At 43.5% G+C, this 22,930-nt stretch overlaps 1 protein-coding gene across 5 annotated transcripts in view; it reads left to right on the top strand.

Moving 5' to 3' along the window:
- PMEPA1 (prostate transmembrane protein, androgen induced 1) overlaps nt 1–22,930 on the top strand; it is a 71,683-nt gene that overhangs the window by 39,356 nt on the left and 9,397 nt on the right. For 4 of the 5 annotated variants that reach the window (XM_032782589.2, XM_032782590.2, XM_032782593.2 and 1 more), the window contains exon 2: nt 18,387–18,541. In XM_032782589.2, coding sequence (XP_032638480.1) covers nt 18,387–18,541 — 155 coding nt within the window. Of the gene's footprint in view, nt 1–5,108; nt 5,130–18,386; nt 18,542–22,930 lie in introns of those variants that run through there. The other variant, XM_032782592.2, reaches the window with a different exon arrangement.

Raw genomic sequence — 22,930 nt, forward strand, 5'->3', positions numbered from 1 at the left:
AAAACTGCAGAACTTACGTAACTTAACCGGCTTTGGTGTGATATTTCTGACAATGGCTCAAATATATATTCTGCAGTAGCTTTTCAATAGCAGCAGGAAGCAGAGCCAGTTACTAACCTACAGAAAACAATCTATTGTGCCTCTACCAGAGGGGATCTAGACTTTCACAACTAAATGTGGAGCTACATGCGAAAAGTCCTACGAACCCCAGCCAGCTCTCCAGTATGGTGACAAACAGAGCTTAAAAGAAGATGGGAGTGGAAACCCACTCCATCTAATTGCTGTTAGTTTTCTGGGGAGGTGGCAAAACTCTCCCTGGAAGAGGTTCACTCTCCTTAGAGAGTCCCTAGCTGACAATTTGATCAAAACAGATGTGGGCAGCAACAAACATCTATTTCTATAACTAGAAACAAATTTGGTAATTGCCTCTTTCAACAGGGCTTGCTCAAGCAGGAAATGAAATTCCTAAATGGCAGTTAGTAAAGTATTTATAGCAAGTTCTTAAATGAGACATGCTCTTTTGTCATGAGTTTCTGAGGGCTGGGGAAAAAAACCTATCCAGCAGCAAACCACATATTGATCCAGAATGTTTCCAGTGTACATGGGGCTATTCGGTCTTGTTTTAATAGAAGTTTAAAGCACTCCTGGCTAACCAAAGCATCTTTTGTCTTTCAGAGTATATATACAGGGCTTGATTCTGATATTTACACCACCGTAAAGCCATTGATTTCTGTGGAGTTGCTCCTGATTGATGCCAGTGTGATTGGAAATTGAGGTCCACAGTCTCTCTTACTTTCCCCTGTACAAGGCCTCATGCAGAACTGGAAGTCTGGGGGTTATTGTTGTGTTTTGGTCGAGGATAGAGTTGGAGTCTGACTTTTCTCTCTTTGGGCAGGAGAGGCGGGTGGTGCTGAGAGATCATGCCATAAAGTTTCAGCTGTTAATTATTGCTGTTGCTAAGGAGAATGAAAGGGGGACTTCAGAGAGTGATTCGGGGGGCTTTGTTTCTGGTATTTGAGCAGCCATCTAGCTGAGGTAGCTTTGTAGAGTTGACAAGGGATGGTGAAGTAGCTGTTTTTGCTTACTCTCTGGTCAGTGATGGCTAGAGGAGCGGTTTGAAAGTTTTTATAAAGTGTAGTCGGTCTGTAAGTATAAAATCAGATTCTGAATTTAAAAAGTAAAGTGACCATCCCTGCTCTTGGAAGTAGTTTCCAAAGTGGTACACAAACTGTGGACCGTCCCTAAACTCCAGTGGGCTTTGGAACTGTTTCTCTATGCATAAAATACATTGGTTCAAAAGACTTGGGGGGGAAACTGGGCAAAAAAGGGAGTTAATCTTTAAAGTGTCTCAGTGTCCTAAGGGATAGCCAGTGTGTTCATAAACTCTCTCCAAAATCCTATAACACTGGTTAGTCCCTTCCCTGTCCCTCATTCCTTCCTGCCACCCCCAAATGTAATGAACCTCTTCCAACACGGTGCTGGACTCACTTATTGCCAACTTTCTGTTCTGTTTTTTTTTTTTTTTTTTTAACAATTTCCTTAAAACAAAAAGGTGACCCAACTGAAAAATCTGCCGATTTTTAACATTAATGAGCGTAAAGCTTCAAGTAAGTGCTAAGGATTGTCGGATAGATCCTTCTCCTCCATTCCTGGGAATTTTGGCTTTGAACTTGACGGACTCTTATTCCTTAAGGCTATGTCTGTGCTAGCTTGGGTAAACTCCCATCCTAGCACTATAACTAGCAGAAGTGTGACATACTTGTGTTTTAGGGCAATCGTCAGAGCAGGTCTAGATGATGCTGTGGCAAAAATGTCCAAGCCTCATCTATGCTGATGCCACTGTTGCTGTCACTGGCAATCATGAAATGAGGGTGATTTTGTCCCAAAAGGTTAGGTCCTAAGAATTCATGGCCATAGTTTGTCTGTGACTCAGATAAGTGATGACACTTGCTTATCCAGCCTGATGAATGAAAAACTGAGCTGTATTAAAGTGCAGTTACGGTCTGAGAATTGACATGGAGGGTGACATCTTGGTATTTCGTCTTTCTCGAGCAACGATTTCTCTTGCAAGCTAGCTCCATTTCTGAATCACGGTGTAATTTGTTACTCCTTACCCCCAGTGCTACAGTTCTCAAGCTGGGATCAGTACGTATATCATGCGGTGGTATTTCTGCTTTGTACAACACAATTGACCATGTTGACTCAGGAAATATAATTTAGCTATTAAGAGTGCTGAGGATGCATGAAGCAGAACTGAATCAAGCTCACTCTTCCATAGTTATGTACCTAGTTCTACACTGCTGGTTATTATGGGCCTGATTTCAGGCTCATTTATGTCCAAGTTTTTCGCCAGTATAACTCTGCTGACTTTTGAGATAGTAACTCCTGCAATGTATGTGAGATCAGGATGGGGTCCTATATTCTTTTTTTTCAGTATTTTCTATCATGCATTGTTGACAGATATACTTTTCATTTTTGGTTTAAACTGAGCTGATGTTATTTGGAAAGTAAACAGACAAATATGTGCAGTAACAACCAGATGCCATGTTTGGTCCATATTTTCTCACAATGACCATCCTCCTGATGTGCAAGTGATAAACTAATGAAAAATCTACCATCTTAGTGTTTGCCTTTTCTTCTCATCTTCTCCAGCTTTGGACCTCGTATGTGTTATTTGGGATCTGGTGGGCACAGTAGCTATAAATCAGGAGCTGGATTCTGTGCTGCGCCACCTTTGGGCAGCTGCTGAGTTCTGGCTCTTGTAAGGGCTGAAACAGTTCCCAACATAAGTTAGAGCAGCTCCAAGGACAGCAGGCCTCTTACATTGGGGAGAGCACAACGCTGTTCATGTCAGCTCGATGCTGCCCCTCTGCCAGGGGAATTCTCCCCTCTCCTTGTGTTCCTATGTGGGTGGAGGAGTGGGAATTGGCCCCTACATTCTCCTTTGGATAATCAAGGCATCGCAGGTAGCCCAAAAGCAGTTCAAAGCTGTATTCAGAGCTTTGGAGCAGAGCCCAGAGCTGGAGCCCAGAGCATTAGAGCTGCAGCTTTTTGCCTGGAGCTGAAGCGGAGCCGGAGCACAGCTCCAAAGCCCTGGCTGTATTCCTAGTTCTTAATATGAGACTTTTGTAAATCTTTTTTTTAAATCACCAACAAAACTCCTAGGGAGGTGTATTCAAACTCTCTGCTCTGTCTGGAAAAACTGGGGTCTGAGGTCTGGCCATGTTGCTTAATCCATGTAACACTACAGCATTACACCAGATACTCATGTATCTGAGCCTGCAGCTCATCTCAGCTCTTCTCACTCAAGCAGATTGTCTGTTTGAATCTTGCCTTCAAAGAGGTGCTGCTTGTTCTGAAATCTTCACACAGCGCACAGTCAACTTGTGGAACTCCTTGCTTGAGGAGGTTGTGAAGGCTAGGACTATAAAAGCGTTTAAAAGAGAACTGGATAAATTCATGGAGGTTAAGTCCATTAATGGCTATTAGCCCCGATGCATAAGGAATGGTCTCCCTAGTCTCTGTTTGTCAGAGGCTGGAGATGGATGGCAGGAGAGAGATCACTTGAGCATTACCTGTTAGGGTCACTCCCTCTGAGGCACCTGGCATTGGCCACTGTCAGTAGAGAAGATACTGGGCTAGATGGACCTTTGGTCTGACCCAGCACGGCTGTTCTTATGTTCTTATGTTATCTCCCAGGAGCTCTAGCAGTTCCATGATTTAGGCACTGCCCCTCAAAAGCCAATAGAGCATTGTCTGATATTAGCGACAAGACTTTGGCCAGTGTAGACCTTACTGTTCACTCACAGCATGGGTATCTGGCTTTAGAGCATGAGGTACAGGGAGGGAATGCTTTGTTTTGTTTGGTTGGTTTTTACTGAAGTGATTAAGTCTCTATTTGGGCAGATCCTGATTTTCGGGGCTTGCCAAGTACTGGGAGGCTGTAAGCTCTTCATGGCAATAACTGTTTATCTTGGCACAACACCTAGCAAAACAGGGCTGTGGTCCAGACTGGGGCCTCTGGGCATTACTGCAGTACAAATAACAGGCATGATAGAGGAAGGAAGTTGTCTGACCGTATCTGGCCATGCTCGTCAACATCTGACAGATATGATGGGGTATCTTCTTCTCCCTCTCCCATTCTCCTTTTCAAGAACCAGCACTTGATTTTCATGGCTTCTGAGCACCCATATCTCCTGCTGACTCCCACTGGAGGTTTGGGTGCTGAGCCCTGCTGAAGATCAGGTCCATAAGGTCTGGTGAAAGGCAGTATCTCTGCCTGCCTGGCAGCAATAGATTGTGGGCCTAAGGCTGCAATGCCTAATCTTAATTGGCTTGTTCTTTGGGAAGCTGCACATGCAGCAGGTCTCCCTTCAAGTGCAGGTGATGGGTGGGGTCCTCCGGGCAGCTGGCCCAAAGGGAGGCTGCGGTACAGAAAGTTACAGTATTATTCAGGGCCACCCAAAGGATTCAGGGGGCCTAGGGCAAAGCGGGGGAGCTGTGGCACTTGTACTCACCCGGCGGCGGTTCGGGTCTTCGGCAACATTTCGGTGGCAGGACGCCCTTCAGTTGCTCCGTGTCTTCAGCAGCACAGAAGGGCCCCCCACCGCTGAAATACCACCAAAGACCTGGAGTGACTGAAGGGCGCCCTGCCGCCAAAATGCTACCAAAGACCCGGACCGCTGCCAGGCCAGGGCTCGTGGGGTATTTCGGTGGTGGGGGACCCTTCAGTCGCTCCACGTCTTTGGCAGCACTGAAGGGCCCTCTGCTGCCAAAATGCTCGCCTAAGACCCAGACCACCGCCGAGCCAGGGCTCACGGGGCCTGGGGCAAATTGCCTCACTTGCCCCTGCCTCTGGGCGGACCTGATACTATTAAAGCAATCCAAAGTCTTGAAAAGTGAAAAGAATTTTCCTACCGAAACTGGGATACACAGGGCTCCTGCTCTTCCCTCGTTTCCAAGAGCTGCTTTTCGTTTTCTCCCGCAGGTCCTGTGGGGCATCTTGTTCTGAAGTCCTGCAAGTCACCACACAGGCTTGAGTTGACTTTCCTATTATTGATGGCAGTCCAGTGTTCTGTATGTCCAGCATCCTACTGTGTCTCCCTCCCTTCCCCGATCAAGCCTGTCAAGTACAAAGTTATGGAAGCTAGAAATGGGGGAGGGGTGCATGGAGACCTGTTGGCCCAAAATCCCAAATAGGGGTGCAGAACACTATGGTGAACACCGCCTGATTTAGGCATCTTCTCTCTCTCTCTCCTTCCCGCTACTTGTCTTATATCGTTAACACTTGAACCTGTCTTAAAGTCAAAATCTTGCACTGTCTCTGTATTTTCTTTACAGCTGGTTCTACAAACTGGCACTGCCATCAGGGACTACAAGGAATCTGTTCAAGCAAAAGATGCCCAGGGTGAGAGGGGGAGCGGGGGGAACATGAAAGGATTAGAAAATCAGGATGAAAACAGAAACTAAGGTTGTGCACATAACTGTTACATTTTGCTTTGAGAGTCACATTGTTAGGGCAGCTGTTTGGCTGTTGGAGGTGTTAATAGAAAATCAGAAAACAGCACATGATCAAAAGTACTCATCATGGATTTCTGAACCTCTTTTTATTAATTCCTCCACATACTTCTGTCTTGCTTGGAAAGTGTGTGTGTGTGTGTGCCCCCTGTTCTGAGACAAAGAGAATATTTTTAAAAGACCATTTGGGATAGTGGGACCTGTAAACCCATATAAATTGATGTTTAGTTGCCAGAGATTGTAGAGGAAGTTGAAGTGTGTGGCCAAATGTATCACAATGCCACCGCTTTTAGAAAATAATGGTAGACTGCAGCGTTATTGTAGTCAGCAATTCACTTCAGATTGTATAAGCTTCAGAACACACTCCTCAACCTCATTTTGTTTCACTCAAAGCTATTTTAGATGTAGGAGAGGACAGTGTATTCTAGTTGAATTGAAAAGACATTACCCAATCAGAATGTTATTGTTTTAAGTGAATTCTCCTCCTGATATGAGATGGCATTTCACACCAACTTGTCTAAACTCTGCTAGAAGTCCTTCCCTATTCTGTCACTTCACTGGCCTGAGTCACATTCATAAAGTGAGACTTCACAAATAGCTGCAAATGCTTTATGGAGGAGTAACAAAGGACACCTAGAGTCTGTTCCCAACTCTGCTACTGTCTCCTTATGTGACCTTGGGCAACTCCCTTAACCTCTCTGTGCCTCATTTCCCAGTTCTGCAAAAAAGGGTCTACAAAGTTGGATCGGTATTTAAAGTTCAACAAGACCCTCATATGCAATGCACTATGTAAGGGCAAAACGTTCAGTGTACAGAAGTAAGACTTATCCATTCAACATTTCTGCATTATGCTTGCATCTTTGAGCAGGATTCCATTTTCTTGAGCCACTGGGTGAGATTTTAAGGGCTCCAAAGACGGCTCACCTCAATCACAAGGAGTCTTCCCAGTGTGGCTGACAGCGGTGTCTCCCATGACAGGTTACACTCTAGCTGCTAACCTAGCTTAAAGTCAGTTAAGTCTCTAAAAGATTGTTAGCTCCTCTCTCCCCTCCCACTATCAACCATGTCTGTTTCATGAATTCACATAACCCTCTTTATATCTCTTAGACCAGTGGTGGGCAACCTGCGGCTCGCGGACCGCATTAGGCCCATCAGGGTAATCCGCTGGCAGGCCAGGCCGTGAGACAGTTTGTTTACATAGACCATCCACAGGCATGGCCGCCTGCTCACGTTATCTCCAGCAGTGCTGTGGCTAAGGGAAAAGGATGCTGAAACTGACTAGAATTAAATTCTATCAACGCCTTTGAAGATGAACATCCTCAAACTACCCACTGTTAAAAGAAGCCCTCAGTCCCCTGTCTACTGAAAACTGTTCCGATACTCAGGAGGATGTTACTCAAGTTGCACTTGAGTTCATTTTCAAGAGCAAATTTTAAATCTGTTAATAGCATTTACTGAGCACTGGTAGTCAGGCAACAGGAATCTTTTTTGTACAAAAGATGCCGTGTTAAATATCCCAGGGTAGCTAGCTACACAAGTTATTTGAAATATCTTAGACAAATTCAAAATCAAAGGCAAATAAATGTTCAGTGCCGGAAATAGTTCTTTGGCCATTCTGTTAACTTCTTGGGGCCCATTTCTCTGAAAATTTTGTCACGTTTCTTGAGCTTCTTAATTAAAAAAATGATACCCTATTTACAGAGGAAACTGGCCTGTTTGAGAGGCGTTGATTTGCAAACAGCCCACGTCCAGGAACACCTACCAATTTATCCCTCCTGTAACTCTGAGTCAAGTTCCATCTCTGTACACTCTTTCTTTCCCCTTAGTAATCAACAGGACGGTCCCTTATCACTTATGCAGAACATGACCAAAGTCAAGATAAAACCAAATTTCCCCTTAAGCAGAACCAGGCTAGGTGAAAGAAAACCTACTTAGTACTTCTCCTGAGCAGTGCTGCTAATGACATTGGCAGTGCAAGAGGGTGGCTGTGCTTCTGAGAGAAACGTTGTTTCCAGTGGACTCTAAAACGTGTAATATAATAAAATCTGTGTTCCTTTCAGTCTGTTTCCTTCTTTACAGTCCCAGGAATTCTTACTCACTTCCTGTTTCTTTTTTTTCCTACTAATTTAATTAGCCTTGATATATAGAGATTAGCAGTAGATGCTACTGAATGAAAGCTGCAACTGAGTTTCCATTATAAACCCGTTTTTGGCCACCTCTCTATAACCTGGTGTTAATAACACTGGGAAATTTTCAAAACTTTCCCTGGTATAGACAGGGCTTTTCTTATTATATCTTATGCCTGTATTCGCCCGGACTTTCGACCCCCTTTGCATATTACTCAACAGCCACTTTTTATGTTGGTCACCTGGAACTGTCTGAGGGTCAGAGAGGGGCAGGAACTTGACTGAGGGGGCAGTGGAAGAAAGACGTTGAAAAGAATTGACTTTGTATAGAAACAATCAAGACTTTTTACTGGTCCAGGTTGTGCCCCCTCTCTCTGTACCTGGAGGGACTCACTGTAAGTGGATCACCCCATTTCCACCTGGACAAGGAGCTCAGTTACCTCTAGGGCTGTCTCTGTCCCCTCCCATGGAGTCAGCACTGCTTTTCCCTTTTCTGAGTTCTATGCTAGAGGAAAGTAAGGAGTGGAGAGCCTGGGGAGATTCATACTATCCTAGCCTGACAGACCTGGGGGAAATAGAATGATGCTCTTCTGCATAGCCCCCTCCTTGGGCCTCCCACAGGCCAGGAAGTTCAACATTTAGGACACCTCCACTGGAGCCATGCTACCAGGGGACCATGGAGGTGCTGCGGAAGGTGGTACAGATGCAAAGGGGCCCACCATGGATCCCTGAGGAGCGGGTTTGGGAGTAGGCTGAAACATATTTGACACTCCTTCCAAACTCTATGGAAAACCATTCCAATGGGATGATATGGGTTGAGCCTAATGGAGATTGACTTCTCCAAAGCAGCATCTTTGACCCTCCTGCAGTAAATCTGGTGCACAGGTAGGTAGAGAATGGATTACACAGGTACACACCCTGATCTTCTCTTAGTCCTGGCTCAGCACTTATCATGTGTGAACAGTGACTTGCTACAATAATTCAAAATGCCACTGCTTTGATGCTTCCTTTCACAGAGGTCTCTAGTGTCCAGCCAACTCATAGTGCATGGGCACAGAGGATGTGAGGTGTCTGCTATTATTTCGGCATTTGTTAGGGTTCACAGCAAAAGAAGTGCAGACCTGTGGAGTATGTGGGCAAATACTGCCTGAACAATTATTATAAATAGAAAACTGCCCTGTCACCCATGATCAGATTCAAGAAGAGAATTAGCCACACGGTTTTAGCAGGAAATAGGATGGAAATTTTTCTTTCTTTCAGTGACAAAACTCATCAAACTGTTACTCCCTTTTTTCTTTAATTTGTTAACACAAGGAATTAACGTCTCAGAAGAGTAATCTTATATCTATATAATCTATATAATCTTTACTGTTGCTCTAATGTGTAAAGTTTGCCTTGAAAATGACTGTGATAAGTCAGAGCAATGGACAGAAGAATCTTGGTTCTGACTCACTGCACGGTCTTGTCCAAGCCCTTTAACCTCCGCTTTCCCTGTCTGTAAAGTGAGGATAATAATACTAATCTGCCTCAGAAGGAAAATAAGGCCTATATGTTAAAGTTTTAAAGCTCCTTGCTGTCCTTGGAAGGATCTATTTGAAATGTTTATGAGGGTGAAAGTATGGCCTTATTTAAGTCAATAGCAAAACTCTCATTAACTGCAGTGAGGTCAGGATTTCACCAAGAGCTTTTGCACATATGTGAGCTTTTTGTATGTACAAAATGACACACATAGTTGTTTACATAAAAGTGTTCTTGCAAAACTGGAGGCTGACCTGAGCCTGGTTGAAAACTTGGCCCTAAGAGAAAGTACCATGCTCATAAGGGCTTGCCTGCCTCTGATGCCAGCTGCCTCATGATCTCGCTGCTCCTGGAGCAATCATAAAATATAGTTTCAGATGCTCTCTTCAGAGCATGCTTCACTAAAACCAGTGGTGATGAGTGATCCGCCACTGATTCTGATGCCAGTCTAGGTAGGTAGCATCCAAAAGTTCAGGTGCACATCCCAAACCTTCTGGGTTGAAAGTGAGCTGTGAACCTTTAAAAAGTGAGGTTTTCTTACAAGGTGCCTGGTATTTCTGGATTGGACGTGGTGCATGGACCGCCTTTCTTCTGATACTGTGATTGAGCCACCTCCAATCCTGGCAAATACTTAAGAGTGCATGAAATTTTTTGAAGAAAAGTTTACAAAATTCATCAAGAACACACGTGGGGTATGGTTCAGGATCTAGATTGTGGTCTAGATCAGTTCTCTGTATCATCTGAACTGCCCCAGAAAGCGATTTAAACAAGGAATTCAAATTACAGTATCAAGAGCATTTAGATAAAATGGTTGTCCAAAGTAAAAGAAAGCATTAGAGGAATCCATTTCACCAAGACTTCCTTTGATTCTGAATTAATATGCTTAACTTTGTCTCGCTAAAAATGTTCTTTAGTTTCAGCCTAGTTTACCATAGCATGTATGACCTGTGTATTCTTTACCAATTGGTAAACAAGAAAATGTAGTTGCATTACCATCTTCAAAATAATTTGGCCTTCCCCACCGCCACCCCTTCTCTTGCATGGTATGTAATACACGTAATGACTGAAGCCTATGGATAGTAATAGAACTGTTCTGACTTGCAGATTGTATCCAACTGAAAGCAAAGGTCTTACTGGAAAATACTCTTCTGAAAACCATCCTGTACCTTTGTACCTTACAGATTTAGAGTGGTTTTTTTTTTTTAATTAGTTCAGCAGAATATTTTCCATACATGCTTTGTTCCCCTACAGCAGTGGCGAATTGGCGTTCATAAATAAATGGTATAGCAGAAAAGAACAGTTATTGTTATGTATTCTGTATATGCGAACAATAATTGAACCCAAATCACTGTTTTCTTTTTAAACAAAATGTAAACCTTTTGTGGATGAAATGCTCAATGGACATAGTATTTGAAACGCTCCTAGTAGCTATCAGAAAGTTTGTTCCTTTCAATGTCTGGTTCAATTTGATTTTAAATTCTAAAGAACCAGGTCTTCATACAAATGAGTAGGAAATCTTGGCTCTGGTGTTCCTGGAGCCTACATAAATGGAACAGTTTGCCAGTTGAAAGTCACTCACATGGGGCTGGTCAGAATGGCAATGAGTTGTCCTCTGCCTTGTCACATAGGCAACAGTTACTAACCAGATTAGATTTTCATACATTTCAGACATTTTCAGTTCCTAATACCTTCGTGGGCAGACAGAAGTGCAGGCATGACCAAATTTGCACATGGTTGTTTTTAACCAGGAAAGGAGGAGTTGTTCTTCTTAGCTCGTAGGCAATTTCTTTACAACAGTGGCATCCACACTGTGCAAGGCTAAGGGTGCCATTTGCTCTTGTTCCCAAATTTAGACAAAAAGTCAAAATAGCTGTGTGTGATGCTATAACTCTGTGCCCTTCTGTCATCTGGGGTAAACTGAATAGGCTGTGTTTTTCGTTGTCCACAAGCTTTGGGAAGCACTTTGGGCTTCTGTGTTTGATTTAACGTAACACTATGATCCATTATGAAACTGTTATTCAAGGACAGACTAGTGATAGAAACTTGAATGCAGCACTTGATAAGTGATTTCACTTGACCCTAAATATCAATTTCCAGAAATTTGTTAATCTCTAACTATATCTATATATATATACACATAGAGAGAGAGAGAGAGAGAGAGAGATCAAGCACTGATCCCAAAACCATCAGTATCTGCCTAGACAGAAAATATAGGGAAGCAGGTTGTCACTTAAATGCGGTGTCTGAACCTGTTAGTTTGAAATGTATTCAGGAGTGAAAATTATGCTAAATTAAATTAGAGTGACCTTACTTTGTATTTGGAAGCCAAATTTGTCCATCTCATAAAGCCTGGTGCATTCATAACACCTCCCAGGGGGAAAATCACTGACAGAAATGGAATGAGGTCTCTTCTAATTGAAAAATGACGATGATTAGGAAGGCAAATACAAAAGGAGTGGGAATTTTTTCTTTTTCTTATTTTTTTTCTTAAGACACCTGCAGAATTATAATTTATATTCTTTACAGTCACCCCTCCCTCCCCCCCACACCCCATTTTATTTGCACAGTGGGTGAACTGCTTGGTTTTAATATACTTTAGGGTTTATTAATTAGTTTGACTCTAGCCATTTGGATGAAATTTTACTGTGTAGATCCAGCTTTCCAGGGAGTTTTCACTGGTTTGAAAATGAAGCACGTGAATACAAGTTAAAACAGGAGGAGGAGCTGGCATAAACTTTGATCCTTCAAGTAGATCTGGCCCTTTTGAAGCTTGAAATGAGCAAATTGTGTGGGATTATTTTTTATTTATTTATCTTTTGGGGGGAATTTTTTTTTTCAAAAGGCCAGATTTGGGGGCATGAATGTTCTTCCTATAGTGATACAGCACATCTCAAAATATCTGACTTAGCCACAGGCTCACACGCTGTGCTGCTCACTGCAGGCTAGAGTGTGGGGTCAGAATGAGACTTACAGGGCATCTCACTGATGCAATCCCCATAGGTAGCAGTTGTGGTGGGAGCAATAATGTCCAGATACTTGGAGCTGCTGGTGTCTCTATCACTCTGTCATCTAGACCTGCTCTGAAAGTTGCTGATGCATTTTGTCCGCACGAGAGGCACATTGATGGCAATACGATGGTGAGAAATCTTTATTTATAAAACTTAGCGTATCCCTCATCCCTTTGTACATCTCAGCCCTGTGCTAAATTCAGATTCTGATCTCTAGTCCAGTAAAAATCTAGAGTTCCTCTGTTAGTGATTTTTAGGTGCGTAGAAGCCATTTGCTTCCCCATGCAGATGAAGATAAATGATCAAGGACATGGGCATAGATGTAGGCGCTGACTTACTGAGTTGCTAGGGGGTTCTCGACCTCCCGCTTCACCCCAGACCCTGCCCCCACTAACCCCTTCCTCCAAGCCCCCGCCCTGCTTCATCCCGCCCTCACCCCACTTCCTTCTCCTACCTCTTCCTTCCCCTCGCCCCCCCACCCCCTGCATGCCATAGAACAGCTGATCCATAGCAGGTGGGAGGTGCTGGGGAGGAAGGGGAGGCTTAGCATGCACTGTTTTGTTTTTCCTGTGGGTGCTCCAGCCCCGGAGACCTATGGGATATGAAGAGAGAATAGCTGAAAGGAGAGGAGTGGACCTATGATATTGCAAAAAATATGCTTATAGGATGCTGAGATTAAATTTCTTAATTGGAGGGGAAATTACTTTTGTAAACTTCTGATCCTGTTTATAATGTTAATTTTCCCACGCAGCACATATTGTTAAACTAAATTATAAATTTAAACAGCCTGACTCATAATCGAAAGTAGTGAGTGCTATGTGATACACCGCAGAACCATAAATTTCATCATCTCACCTGCACTCTGCCCACCAATCTACCTCATTTGAGTATTCACTTCTAATATTCTAAACAGCTGCCTTTAAAAGAAAAGTAAAAAAAACCTTGCCAGAAAGAAATATTTCCTCTTCTCTAATAATCATATCATGTTAAAATAATAGCTTTTGGTACCTATGTTGTAATCAGCCAATCAAATTAGTGACAAAGTAGGCAATGTTTGATACTGGACCAGGGATAGAGTATCAGACTTTTAACCTATATGCCTAACCCTTACACCATCCCTCACCTTCCCCATGGGGAAAACATCCTTTGTTCAATTACAGACTCTCCAGTCATGATACTTTTGTGTATGGAAAAGCTGTTTTATGCGCCTTTTAGAGGACCATAACATTTGAGGTTGGACTCATGGTAACTAAGAGTTTTGCAGGTGGGAGGGATATGAAAAACACTCCCAGATGGCTTTAGTTTTACTTATACCAACAAAATTCCTTAAGCAGTTTAGCAAGACTTGGCTAATTGACGTGTCTCACACCCATCGTGTGAGAACTTTTTCTTTAGAACCAGCTAGTCTTGTTGTTTTTTTTAAGAGTCTTCAGAATCTTTTGGAATAGAACCATGTCCTTTTTTAGGTTTTATGAGCCATTTGGTCACCGATACCACACTTCATTTGTTTGTTTGTTTGTTTGTTTAAAGTGGCCAAAACATTTGTCACACTTTATCACCGGCAAAGTTGACTTGCCTCCTTAAAATCCAGCTTTGTGTAAATAATGCAGCAAGCAACACATTCCATCATGTGGGATGGTTGTTTATCCAGCTGATGATCTCTGTCACAAATATGTAGGAGGGAAAAGAGGGCTCATCATTATAAAGATGCAGGGCCGACTCTAGCGTTTTTCCCACTCCAAGCACCAAAAAAAAAAAAAGCCGCGATCGTGATCAGCGGCTATTCGGCGACAGGTCCTTTGCTCCAACAGAGAGTGACGGCCCCGCCACTGAACGGCCAGACGTGCCACCCCACTCTTCATTGTCCGCCCCAGGCACCTGCTTGCTAGGCTGGTGCCTGGAGCCGGCCCTGTAAAGGTGTGACGTTGTCTATGCTCTTCTGTTTTGTACAGTAGCTGGACATGGCGAGTTTCTAATTAGAACTGATGGAATATGGGAGTTTAGAAAGTTACCTGAATTTGAAAGGGATTGTTGCAATATGCTGAAATGGAGTCACTGAGTAACTTGGGCATTTTGACAAGGGCAGGGTCATTAGAAGTGGAATGTTCTTCAGCAGCGCACTGTCTGACTTTGTGCCAAGCTTAGTTACAGAAAACGCACAGGACCTTTGCTGGGATAGCTCAGAGAGAGCATAAACAGTTCAGACCGGAGTGGCAGACCAGAACTGCAGCCTGAGTAGCAGGCAGTCTTTGTATCTGCTGCAGTTTTAGTTGCTATCTGTACTTTGAAATGAGTGTCTGACAAACTCTTGTGAATCCAAGTGCATGTATAATCCCAGGTGCATTCTGAACACCATATTGCTAGAGTACCCAGTCATCTTATGTGACCTCCATTTTTCTTCTTGAATAATTAAATGGGGTTCCTCTCCAGATTTCACATGACTGAAAAAGTAGGGAGTCGTGATGAGGATATTTGCTGGAAAGTATATTGTACAGTAGCTGGACATGGCGAGTTTCTAATTAGAACTGATGGAATATGGGAGTTTAGAAAGTCACCTGAGTTTGAAAGGGGTTATTGCAATATGCTGCCAACTCTTGTAGTCTGGCCACCCCCAAAGGAAAGTGAACTGGGACTCTCCGACCCCTCCCCCAATGGCATCCATTTACAGCAGGCCTTTGGCTCTGAATAAACATCTCAAGGGAACCTTCTTTTTTTAAAGGGGGTTTGGTGTTTCCCCGTGGGCAGAGGACCATAGTAGCCCCAGTAGGAAACAGACTCACTCCTCCCAGTTAAGTCTGGCGTTCTGCAATTCTGGTACTCTCGTCTCTCTAAAGAAATGCAGACTAGCCCAAAAATGCAGGTCTTCTGCTGCCCAGAAGACGTAGATGGCAGCTGTGGGAACCCCCTCCATCCTGCAGACAGGCAGCCATAAATCTGATTAGTAAAACAAAACAAAAAAAATCCCTTGCTCCTATTTGAACCTCCTCCTTGTCATGCAAGGCTGAGGCCTGTGCAGTGCGTGATAGGACTGCCAAATGCAGTCTGCCCTAACTCCACCCTCAAGGCAGCCTGCCTGTCGGCCAAGTGCTTAGAGCTGTCTAGGAAGCAACCAAGCGTGCCCAGGGCGATAGCAGTTAACACAAGGACAAGGGGATTGTCTCCCTGTCAGGGTTCCTGTTACCTTTAACCTCTCATGGTTGGAAGGAAACAAAGGGGCTTCGGGTAATGGTTTAAAGCCTCTCATCCTTTTGGTCATGCAGGGAGACTTTCTACAAAGGGCCCTTAAATTTTAATGGCAGATATTTAAATGAGGCAGAGGGCCTGTGTGACTGTTTCCCTTCATGGCATTGTGTGGCTTTTTGACATGTATCTCATTGAGGTAGAAAGTGCAGAGCTGCCTTTTCTCTGGAGTGGATTTAAAGACTTCTGTTTATTATGGGCCCCAAAACAAGCCCCAGCGATAGGCTGCAGCTGTGAATGTGGGTGTCGGGGGACAATATGCGTCCTATATGTTACCCATTCGGTGTAGAGCATTACATCTAGAGTCATGAGACTTTGAAAGGCTCTAGAGGGGAGAGAGAACTCTTTGCTGTCACTGGGTACATTTTTCCCCCCATCTCCTTTCCAGCCCTTTTCCTCCCATTAAAAAATGGTATCCAAGAGGCTCATGCTTGGAAGCTGTAGCTTTGTAAAAGTTTGAGAAGGGAATGTTGGGGGTGGGGGGAATCTACCAATATAATACACACATTTTTCTCCAGGGAAGCCTTACCTGAAGTTTTCCCTATGCCGTTGCATTAGAAAAAGTAAGGAGATTTATAAGAGTTCTTAATAGATCCTTCCCCCACTGCCCCCACCGCGAAGTATTGGAATTAATCATGTGAGGGTTGGGCCTGGAAAAGATGATTAACTAGGGTGACCAGATGTCCCAATTTTACAGGGACAGTCCTGACACTTGGGGCTTTTTTTTTATATGCGCTCCTATTGTCCCCCACCCCCATCCCGATTTTTCACACTTGCTATCTGGTCACCCTATGATTAACTCGCGTTAAGCATCTTTCTCTCTCTAGAACCACACATCTCAATCCTAGCAGGGTCAACTAGCCCTTCATTCTCCCACAAAGCATGCTGCCTGTGGGGGTGTCAGATTAAACCTTAAAAGAGAGAGGTTCTATGTAGCTGGCATGCTGCGCCCATCACCATAACATATGGGCACCTGGTCTGCTTTACTGTTGAAGATTCCATGGCTTCCTTTTTAAGAGAGTAGGGTTTGTCCCTGGGACCTTAGCTAAAATTCCCTTCCATCACTGTTTGTGCAGGGTACTGTGAACTGATTGTTCCACTCAGTTGCTTCCTTCCACCGCAGGGGTAGCTGCACTTTCAGTGGTGCTATAGATAGGTGGGCTCCAATCCTGAAAAGACATGCTCTAATGCTTAAATTTAAGCACCCAAGTATTTCCATTCACTTGAAGACATGCCCAAGCCTTTGAAGGTTGTGGGCACAGTCAGTAGTGTTTTGGGGTTCTTTGGAATGAAAGATGCTATGGGAAATGTAATATGAAGACTGGTCTGGTGTCAGATATGGCCGCTGCTGCTGAGCAAAGTTAATTCCAAGGTAACTGGCCAGAATTGCCACTGGACTGTTTTGCTTGGCATTTTATTTGCTTATACTTCACTGCTGCCAGAAGGAAAATGCTCCATAAAAAATATCTGCCTGAGTCAGCACACCCCATCCCATCAGATACAGATGTTACTGTGAGCTGTCCGGGTCAGGCGCTCTTACATTTTAATGCAAATTACAGTATCTGTGATAGTGGAGGACACCGTTTTTGAAAAAGTGATTTCTGTGGCTTTTCTCGCAGAGGAACAAGTTATATCTAAGTTGTCAGCACTGTTGGCTTTGGTTTTCCTCCCTTCTTTCCCTTGAAATGGCCCCCGTCTTTATAAATATCACTGGGGGGGTGGCTGGAGGGGGAGGAAACTTTCCTGAGATTCCCTTTGCCAGGATAGCACAGATAGAAAAGCACCATGCCCTCGCTTCAGGCCAGAGAACAGGTGAGCATCTGTGTGTGGCAGACGGTTAGAGTAACATCTTGGCCAGCTGTCAAGGAGCTGAGTTGCTCAGGGTGGCTTCCAGGCTCTCTCTGGATGCTGAATACATCTTCTCAGAACTAGGTTTGCATGGAAATAGCACAGAACAGTCTGAGAGATATTTCCGATATCTAGTTCCAGCCAATGCATGCTACAGTCCCAAGTGAGGAACGATTTCCTTTGACGTTAGGAGCTATTCCACACCAGTTGCTGTCTAGACACACTGAAGTTAACTGGTAACCCACTGAAGCTCTTTATGCCTATTCACACCATTCAAGCCCCCACTGTCAGCTGGCTGTGCTGGGCACAGAACTGAATGTTATCTGGAGATCTGATATATAGATGTAGTGGGGAGAGGTGCAGTCAGTGTAGAGTCAAGGTTTGTCCTCTCATGAAAAGCACAGATTCTGACTCACTATGTGTTTTTTGGCAGATTAACTGAACCTAGAGAGGGAGACTTGTAGCGTGGCTGGGACTGGGAATCGATTCCTCGGTGTTGCAGGCTTGCTGTGACCCCTTGAGAATGTCTCCGTTTACAAACCGGGATAATACTACACTGCTCACACGGCTGTTAAGGCCTAATTTAATACAAGATCTTCAGCTGAATATGGCTATGTAAATGTTAAGTGTACTGCAAAACCGAACTCAGTTTTTAACGTTGTTTAATTAAGACCAGAAGTATTTGAGGCATCCCTTCATTAAATAGGATGACGGGGCATTCAGCACAAAAAATAAAACTTTGACAGACTGATTAGTGGAGGCATCTAGCAAGCATTTCTGGTAGAGATAGGCCTGAACCCTTTGGTCTCTGGACTCTAGCCTTGCAACTCAAGCCGATAAAGCCAACATCTAGGTATGATTTAGAATTTGCAGATCACATTTAAAGACAGTCCCTTGTCTATTATGGATGAGGGCTGTTATTCCTTGGTGCCGGTCATTTCCCTTTTCTATGTTGCTTGACTGGAAGCTTGCAGAGAACTTTTGTGTCTGAGAGCTTGAAACATCCATGGAAACAATTCAGCTATGAAACTCTACTAGCTGTATGGCTGAACTCAGCCTAGGATTTCTTGTGCTGTATTTCATTCTGCTTTCTAAGGTGGCTCAAAATGCATGTCTGTGTCTCTTGCAGCGGAGTTGGAGTTTGTACAGATAATCATAATCGTGGTGGTGATGATGGTGATGGTGGTCGTTATCACATGTTTGCTGAACCACTACAAACTCTCTGCACGATCCTTCATCAACCGGCACAGTCAAGGGAGAAGGAGAGATGAGAATCTATCTTCAGTAAGTTACTGCGCCATCTCTGTGTGCACATCGCTGGCCAGATGGTCAGAAGCTTGTGAAACGTTAAAGGTGGAAGGAGTCCAGTTTGATTGCATTTGCCTATCTAGTAAAGTGCACGTGCCGTTTAGAACCCTACGAACAGGCACTTTCCAAGCAGCTGAATCTTTCAAGTGTTTGGGGTCTTGCAGGATTGTGTGTAGAAACTTCAGGTTACCATCCTGTGCCTTGAGAACAAAACCACAACATGTGGGAAGTTGGGCAGTTTCATGAGGGCAAACACAACAGTCTTGTTATGCTCTGTAACCTCCAGACATGCAGCTGTGAGTGTGTACGCCAATGCCAGCTAACTGGCCTGATGTTATTCAAAGGGAGAACCACAGCATGGCATGGGGGGGGGGGGGGGCAGGTATTCTTGTATCCCCCTGAATCTGAAAACACCAGTTATAAATACCTGGATGGGATTCACATTATTGACTCTCATAATCCCAAAATACGGCTGTCCTTTGGGTGTTTCATTGGCCAGGGAGTCCTAAACTATACTGTTGTTTAGAGATGAGAGTGCAAATATCATACAGAATTTACTAGGGTGTTCTGTAATAGTGGTCCAAAAGCTGCATTATTACCACTAGAAGTGCAGTGTTATTGCGTTTTTGTTGTCCCATTATTGTAGTGTAGAACACAGAAAACATGGTCAGTCTAACAAAGTGAATTCTCCCTGAAATAATGCCTGAAAAGTTCATGGTGCAATTTAAGCTTCCTGTCTCTTTCGAACAAAGAGGAAACAAAATTCTTTTAATTGTAGTGTCGACACGAATTCAGTCAAAATCCATTCCAATATCATGACAGATGTTAGTCACGTTGCTTAATGCACAACTGGAAGATGTTCAAACACTATGGTGATGAGCACATTATAAAAACCTACATAGAAAAGAAATAGAATCTTTATTTTTCTTGGTGGCTGAGCATGTGATTTTTCCACTACTCTTTGTTTGATCTACCATTTAGTGCAGCAATAACTTGCATTCATATATTTCATTGCATCCGAAGGATCTCAAACCTCTTTAACAATAAGAACCTTTCAAACTACTACTGGGGTAGAAGGCAGTACATAGCAGCCCTCCTCAATGGTTTGGGACAGGAAGTGAGGAAGAATACTTCATCCATTTGAAACTGTTCAGGAGTTTCCACAGGCAGAAAATAAAAACGAATGTTCCAAAATACAAGTCACTTTTTCCCAATTTACATGTTTCCACTATAAATCAAAAGCACCGACAGATGTTTAGTTTGTCATGTCTGGTGCACCATACCCATGCATCTCGTGTTTCCTACAATATAGAATCAAATAATGCTATCCCTTTGAAAATAGGAAACTTGACATTCAAAAGAGTGAGTCCTAGTAAGTCCTCCCTATGGCACCTATTGAAGTGCCCAGAGCATGTAGTAACATGGCATCTGACAACACTGTCCTGTATCCGTTTAATGTCCTGACAAACGCAAACCATCCTCATCCCACAGATGCCCTCTCACTTTCACATGAAATACTCAGAGGTAGCTGAGGCCCCTTGACAAGGGCTTCTTGCCAAAGTGAGACACCCTCAACTGTGAAATCATGCAGTTCAGTCAAAGGACCCTTCGTTTAGTCTGATGTGGATGGAATGTGTCTCCAAGGAGTGAGGGAATGAACACGTTGTTGTTTAAACCAGGCAAGAGGAGTGAACTGCAAGAGGTGGTATGTGAACTCTCTTTAACTATGGTGACTTGCAGATGAGGCATTTTACAAAAGCATCTGCCCCTATTTGGAGTGAACAAGCCAGGGGATCAGAGCTGAAATTCTAACCTGAATCCAGATGCCAGTGGGTAGTGTCAAAAACCTTTGCTGCCATTCTTCCTAAATTCTCACGCATCTGGTTTCTGCCAGTAACAAAATACCAGAAGAGAGGCTGTTTTTGTAATGCTTCCAGTCCAGCCAACAGCCAACAGGAGCTGAAAGTTCAAGAGGGAATCCATTCTTGCAAGATTCCTAGCCCACAGCGAGCTACATAGGGATTTCATTACTAAATCAGACCAGCATTCCATCTAGTCTGGTATCATGGCTCTCTGACAATGGCTCATCCCAAATGCTTCAGGCATGCAAGACACCCCATCATGGACAATTGGGGAATAACCTTGGCATCTTTCTGCTCCCAGTAAGGGGTTGGTTGATGTTCACATGTCAGGAATTAAGAGAGCTATGCAAAAAAAGCTCACCTGCAATGCACTCTGTTATAAACTAGACCTCCAAAGATGTGGTGAGCCCTCAGATTCTGTCTCTGGTCTAAGGCGCCTGCTGTTGATAAACCAGGCTACATTTAGGGGCTTACATGCCGAGGTGTGCAAGGTTCTGATTCATTCTTGTGTTATGCCTAAAGCAAGCTGCTAAAACCTCCCACAGGACAGAAAGTTGGTGCAGTTTCTCTGTGGTCTTTGAGGGCTCTTTGGAAGTGGAACCTCATGGGCTTGGGGAAGGAGGGAAGCAGTGCAAAACCAAGGTAATCTCCTGGCAGGTTTACACTATGCCAGTTCAGTGCCGCTTGCATTGTGTACAATACTTGCAGAGCCTGTTTGAATTTACCACCGAAGGAATACTTTTGTAACACAAATTAGCTCCATAGATCAAAAGCTACATTATCTTTTATTTTTAATTATGAATCATGCCTTGGTTTCCTTCCTCCTCATCCCCCAGAGGAAAGCTTCACCCCTACCCCATACAGTGTAATTAACTCACAACCACACAGTACTTTAGTTACTGGCATGCTGTGAGCACTCCTTTAAGGACAGAAAAGCCCCCTAGTGTGCTAAACAGGAAGCTCATTACACAAGGATCAATCATAATAAAGATTTTAAAAGTGGCCTATTTAAGATTCAACACAGTATGATTTTTTTTTCCTGTAGAAAATGTTCCAACATCAGTTGCTGCCTGTCATCCCCGCACATTCTCTGTATTGAACTAGATAGTGGTTTGCCAATCCACAGAACACACTGAGAAGTTCTTTTTTTAAAGGCAACTTTTTCGTGCCCAGAGAAGCCCACTGGAGACATGTACTTTCCATCTACTGAAGTACTCAAGCGGCCTATTGCTTGGGTTACGTTTTTTTCTTTTATTCAAGATCTGCATTAGAGCCCACACTGTTTTGCTTCTTAACATTTGCAATTAAAGGAAGAAAGCCTTACAACTGTCCCCAAAATGTTTTTAATGTGACTACTGCTGGCACCATGTTTCTCTGTTGCCTTGTCTGCCTGTCACAGATACCTTCGTTTCTCCAGGGTCTGACTGTCCTAGGAAACACGGCAAAACCTTCCTTTCGAAACAGCCTTTTCCACCATAAGAATGATACTCCAAATACTGACACCCCCTTCTACTACTAAAGCCCTTTTGACTCTTTGGAAAAGGAAATCAAAATCAGAAACCCTTCTCCAAGCACGGTTTTTACTCCCAAAAAGCGTCACTATTGCTGTTACTATTTGATTTTACATGGAAGGTACTCATATATTACTACACCGATGGGCAGCCATGTAAATAGACGGATAGAATTCTTAAATAAATAACTTTCAGATTGTTACAGGCTCTCACAATTGTATGGAGAGTCTTGCAGTTTTGTTCTTTAAGCCCTAGATTGTGGAGTTATGTATAAACACCACAATCTCAGCTTTTTAAGAAATAAAAAGTAGGTTTCTAGGCATCATACATGCAGAGGGAGGCTTGAAAACTCATGATCCCTAAGTGCTCAAAAGTTAGAAAGCCAAATAATAACTCCCAATCTCATGGTTGGTGTGTTTTTGGTTTTGATTTTGGTGGGAGGGTGGAGGGGTGGCCTTCCTCGTGATTTTGGAATGCTTAGGGTTGGCATTATAGCACTCCTATGGCCAGGAGACTGATGTATTTTAAAAAAAAAAAAAGAAAAAGAAAATAAAATCATGATTAATATTTCAGCCTGCAAACTTTGCACACCTCTGGCTGCTGCTTTCCTGGGCTGCTTTTTATTTTCCTCTCTATATTTAGAGATGAGACGTAAGCTGCTGCTCAGGCGCCATAATGACGGGTACTGTATAAGGCCCCAGTCCTGCAACATTTTAGCACATCCTTAATTTCATTGGGGTAAGTCAGTTGTTTGCAGGATCAGGCCCTAAAAAAAGCCTAAATAGAATGAATTAGAACCAAAGTCCCAGATCAAACCACTTCAGACTTTGGATGTAGATCTGAACTTCGCAGCCTCCCACTCCTTCACTGCTTTGATTTCTGGTCATTCCATTTTAATGCTGTTCTAGTTCCTCTTGGGCACCATCCAGTTGTGATTATTTTTTGTATCTTGGTAGCACCTGGGAGCCCTGGTCATGGACCCCATTGTACAG

This window comes from Chelonoidis abingdonii, chromosome 14 (genome assembly GCF_003597395.2).
Source record: "Chelonoidis abingdonii isolate Lonesome George chromosome 14, CheloAbing_2.0, whole genome shotgun sequence".
NCBI classification, from domain to species: domain Eukaryota; kingdom Metazoa; phylum Chordata; order Testudines; family Testudinidae; genus Chelonoidis; species Chelonoidis abingdonii.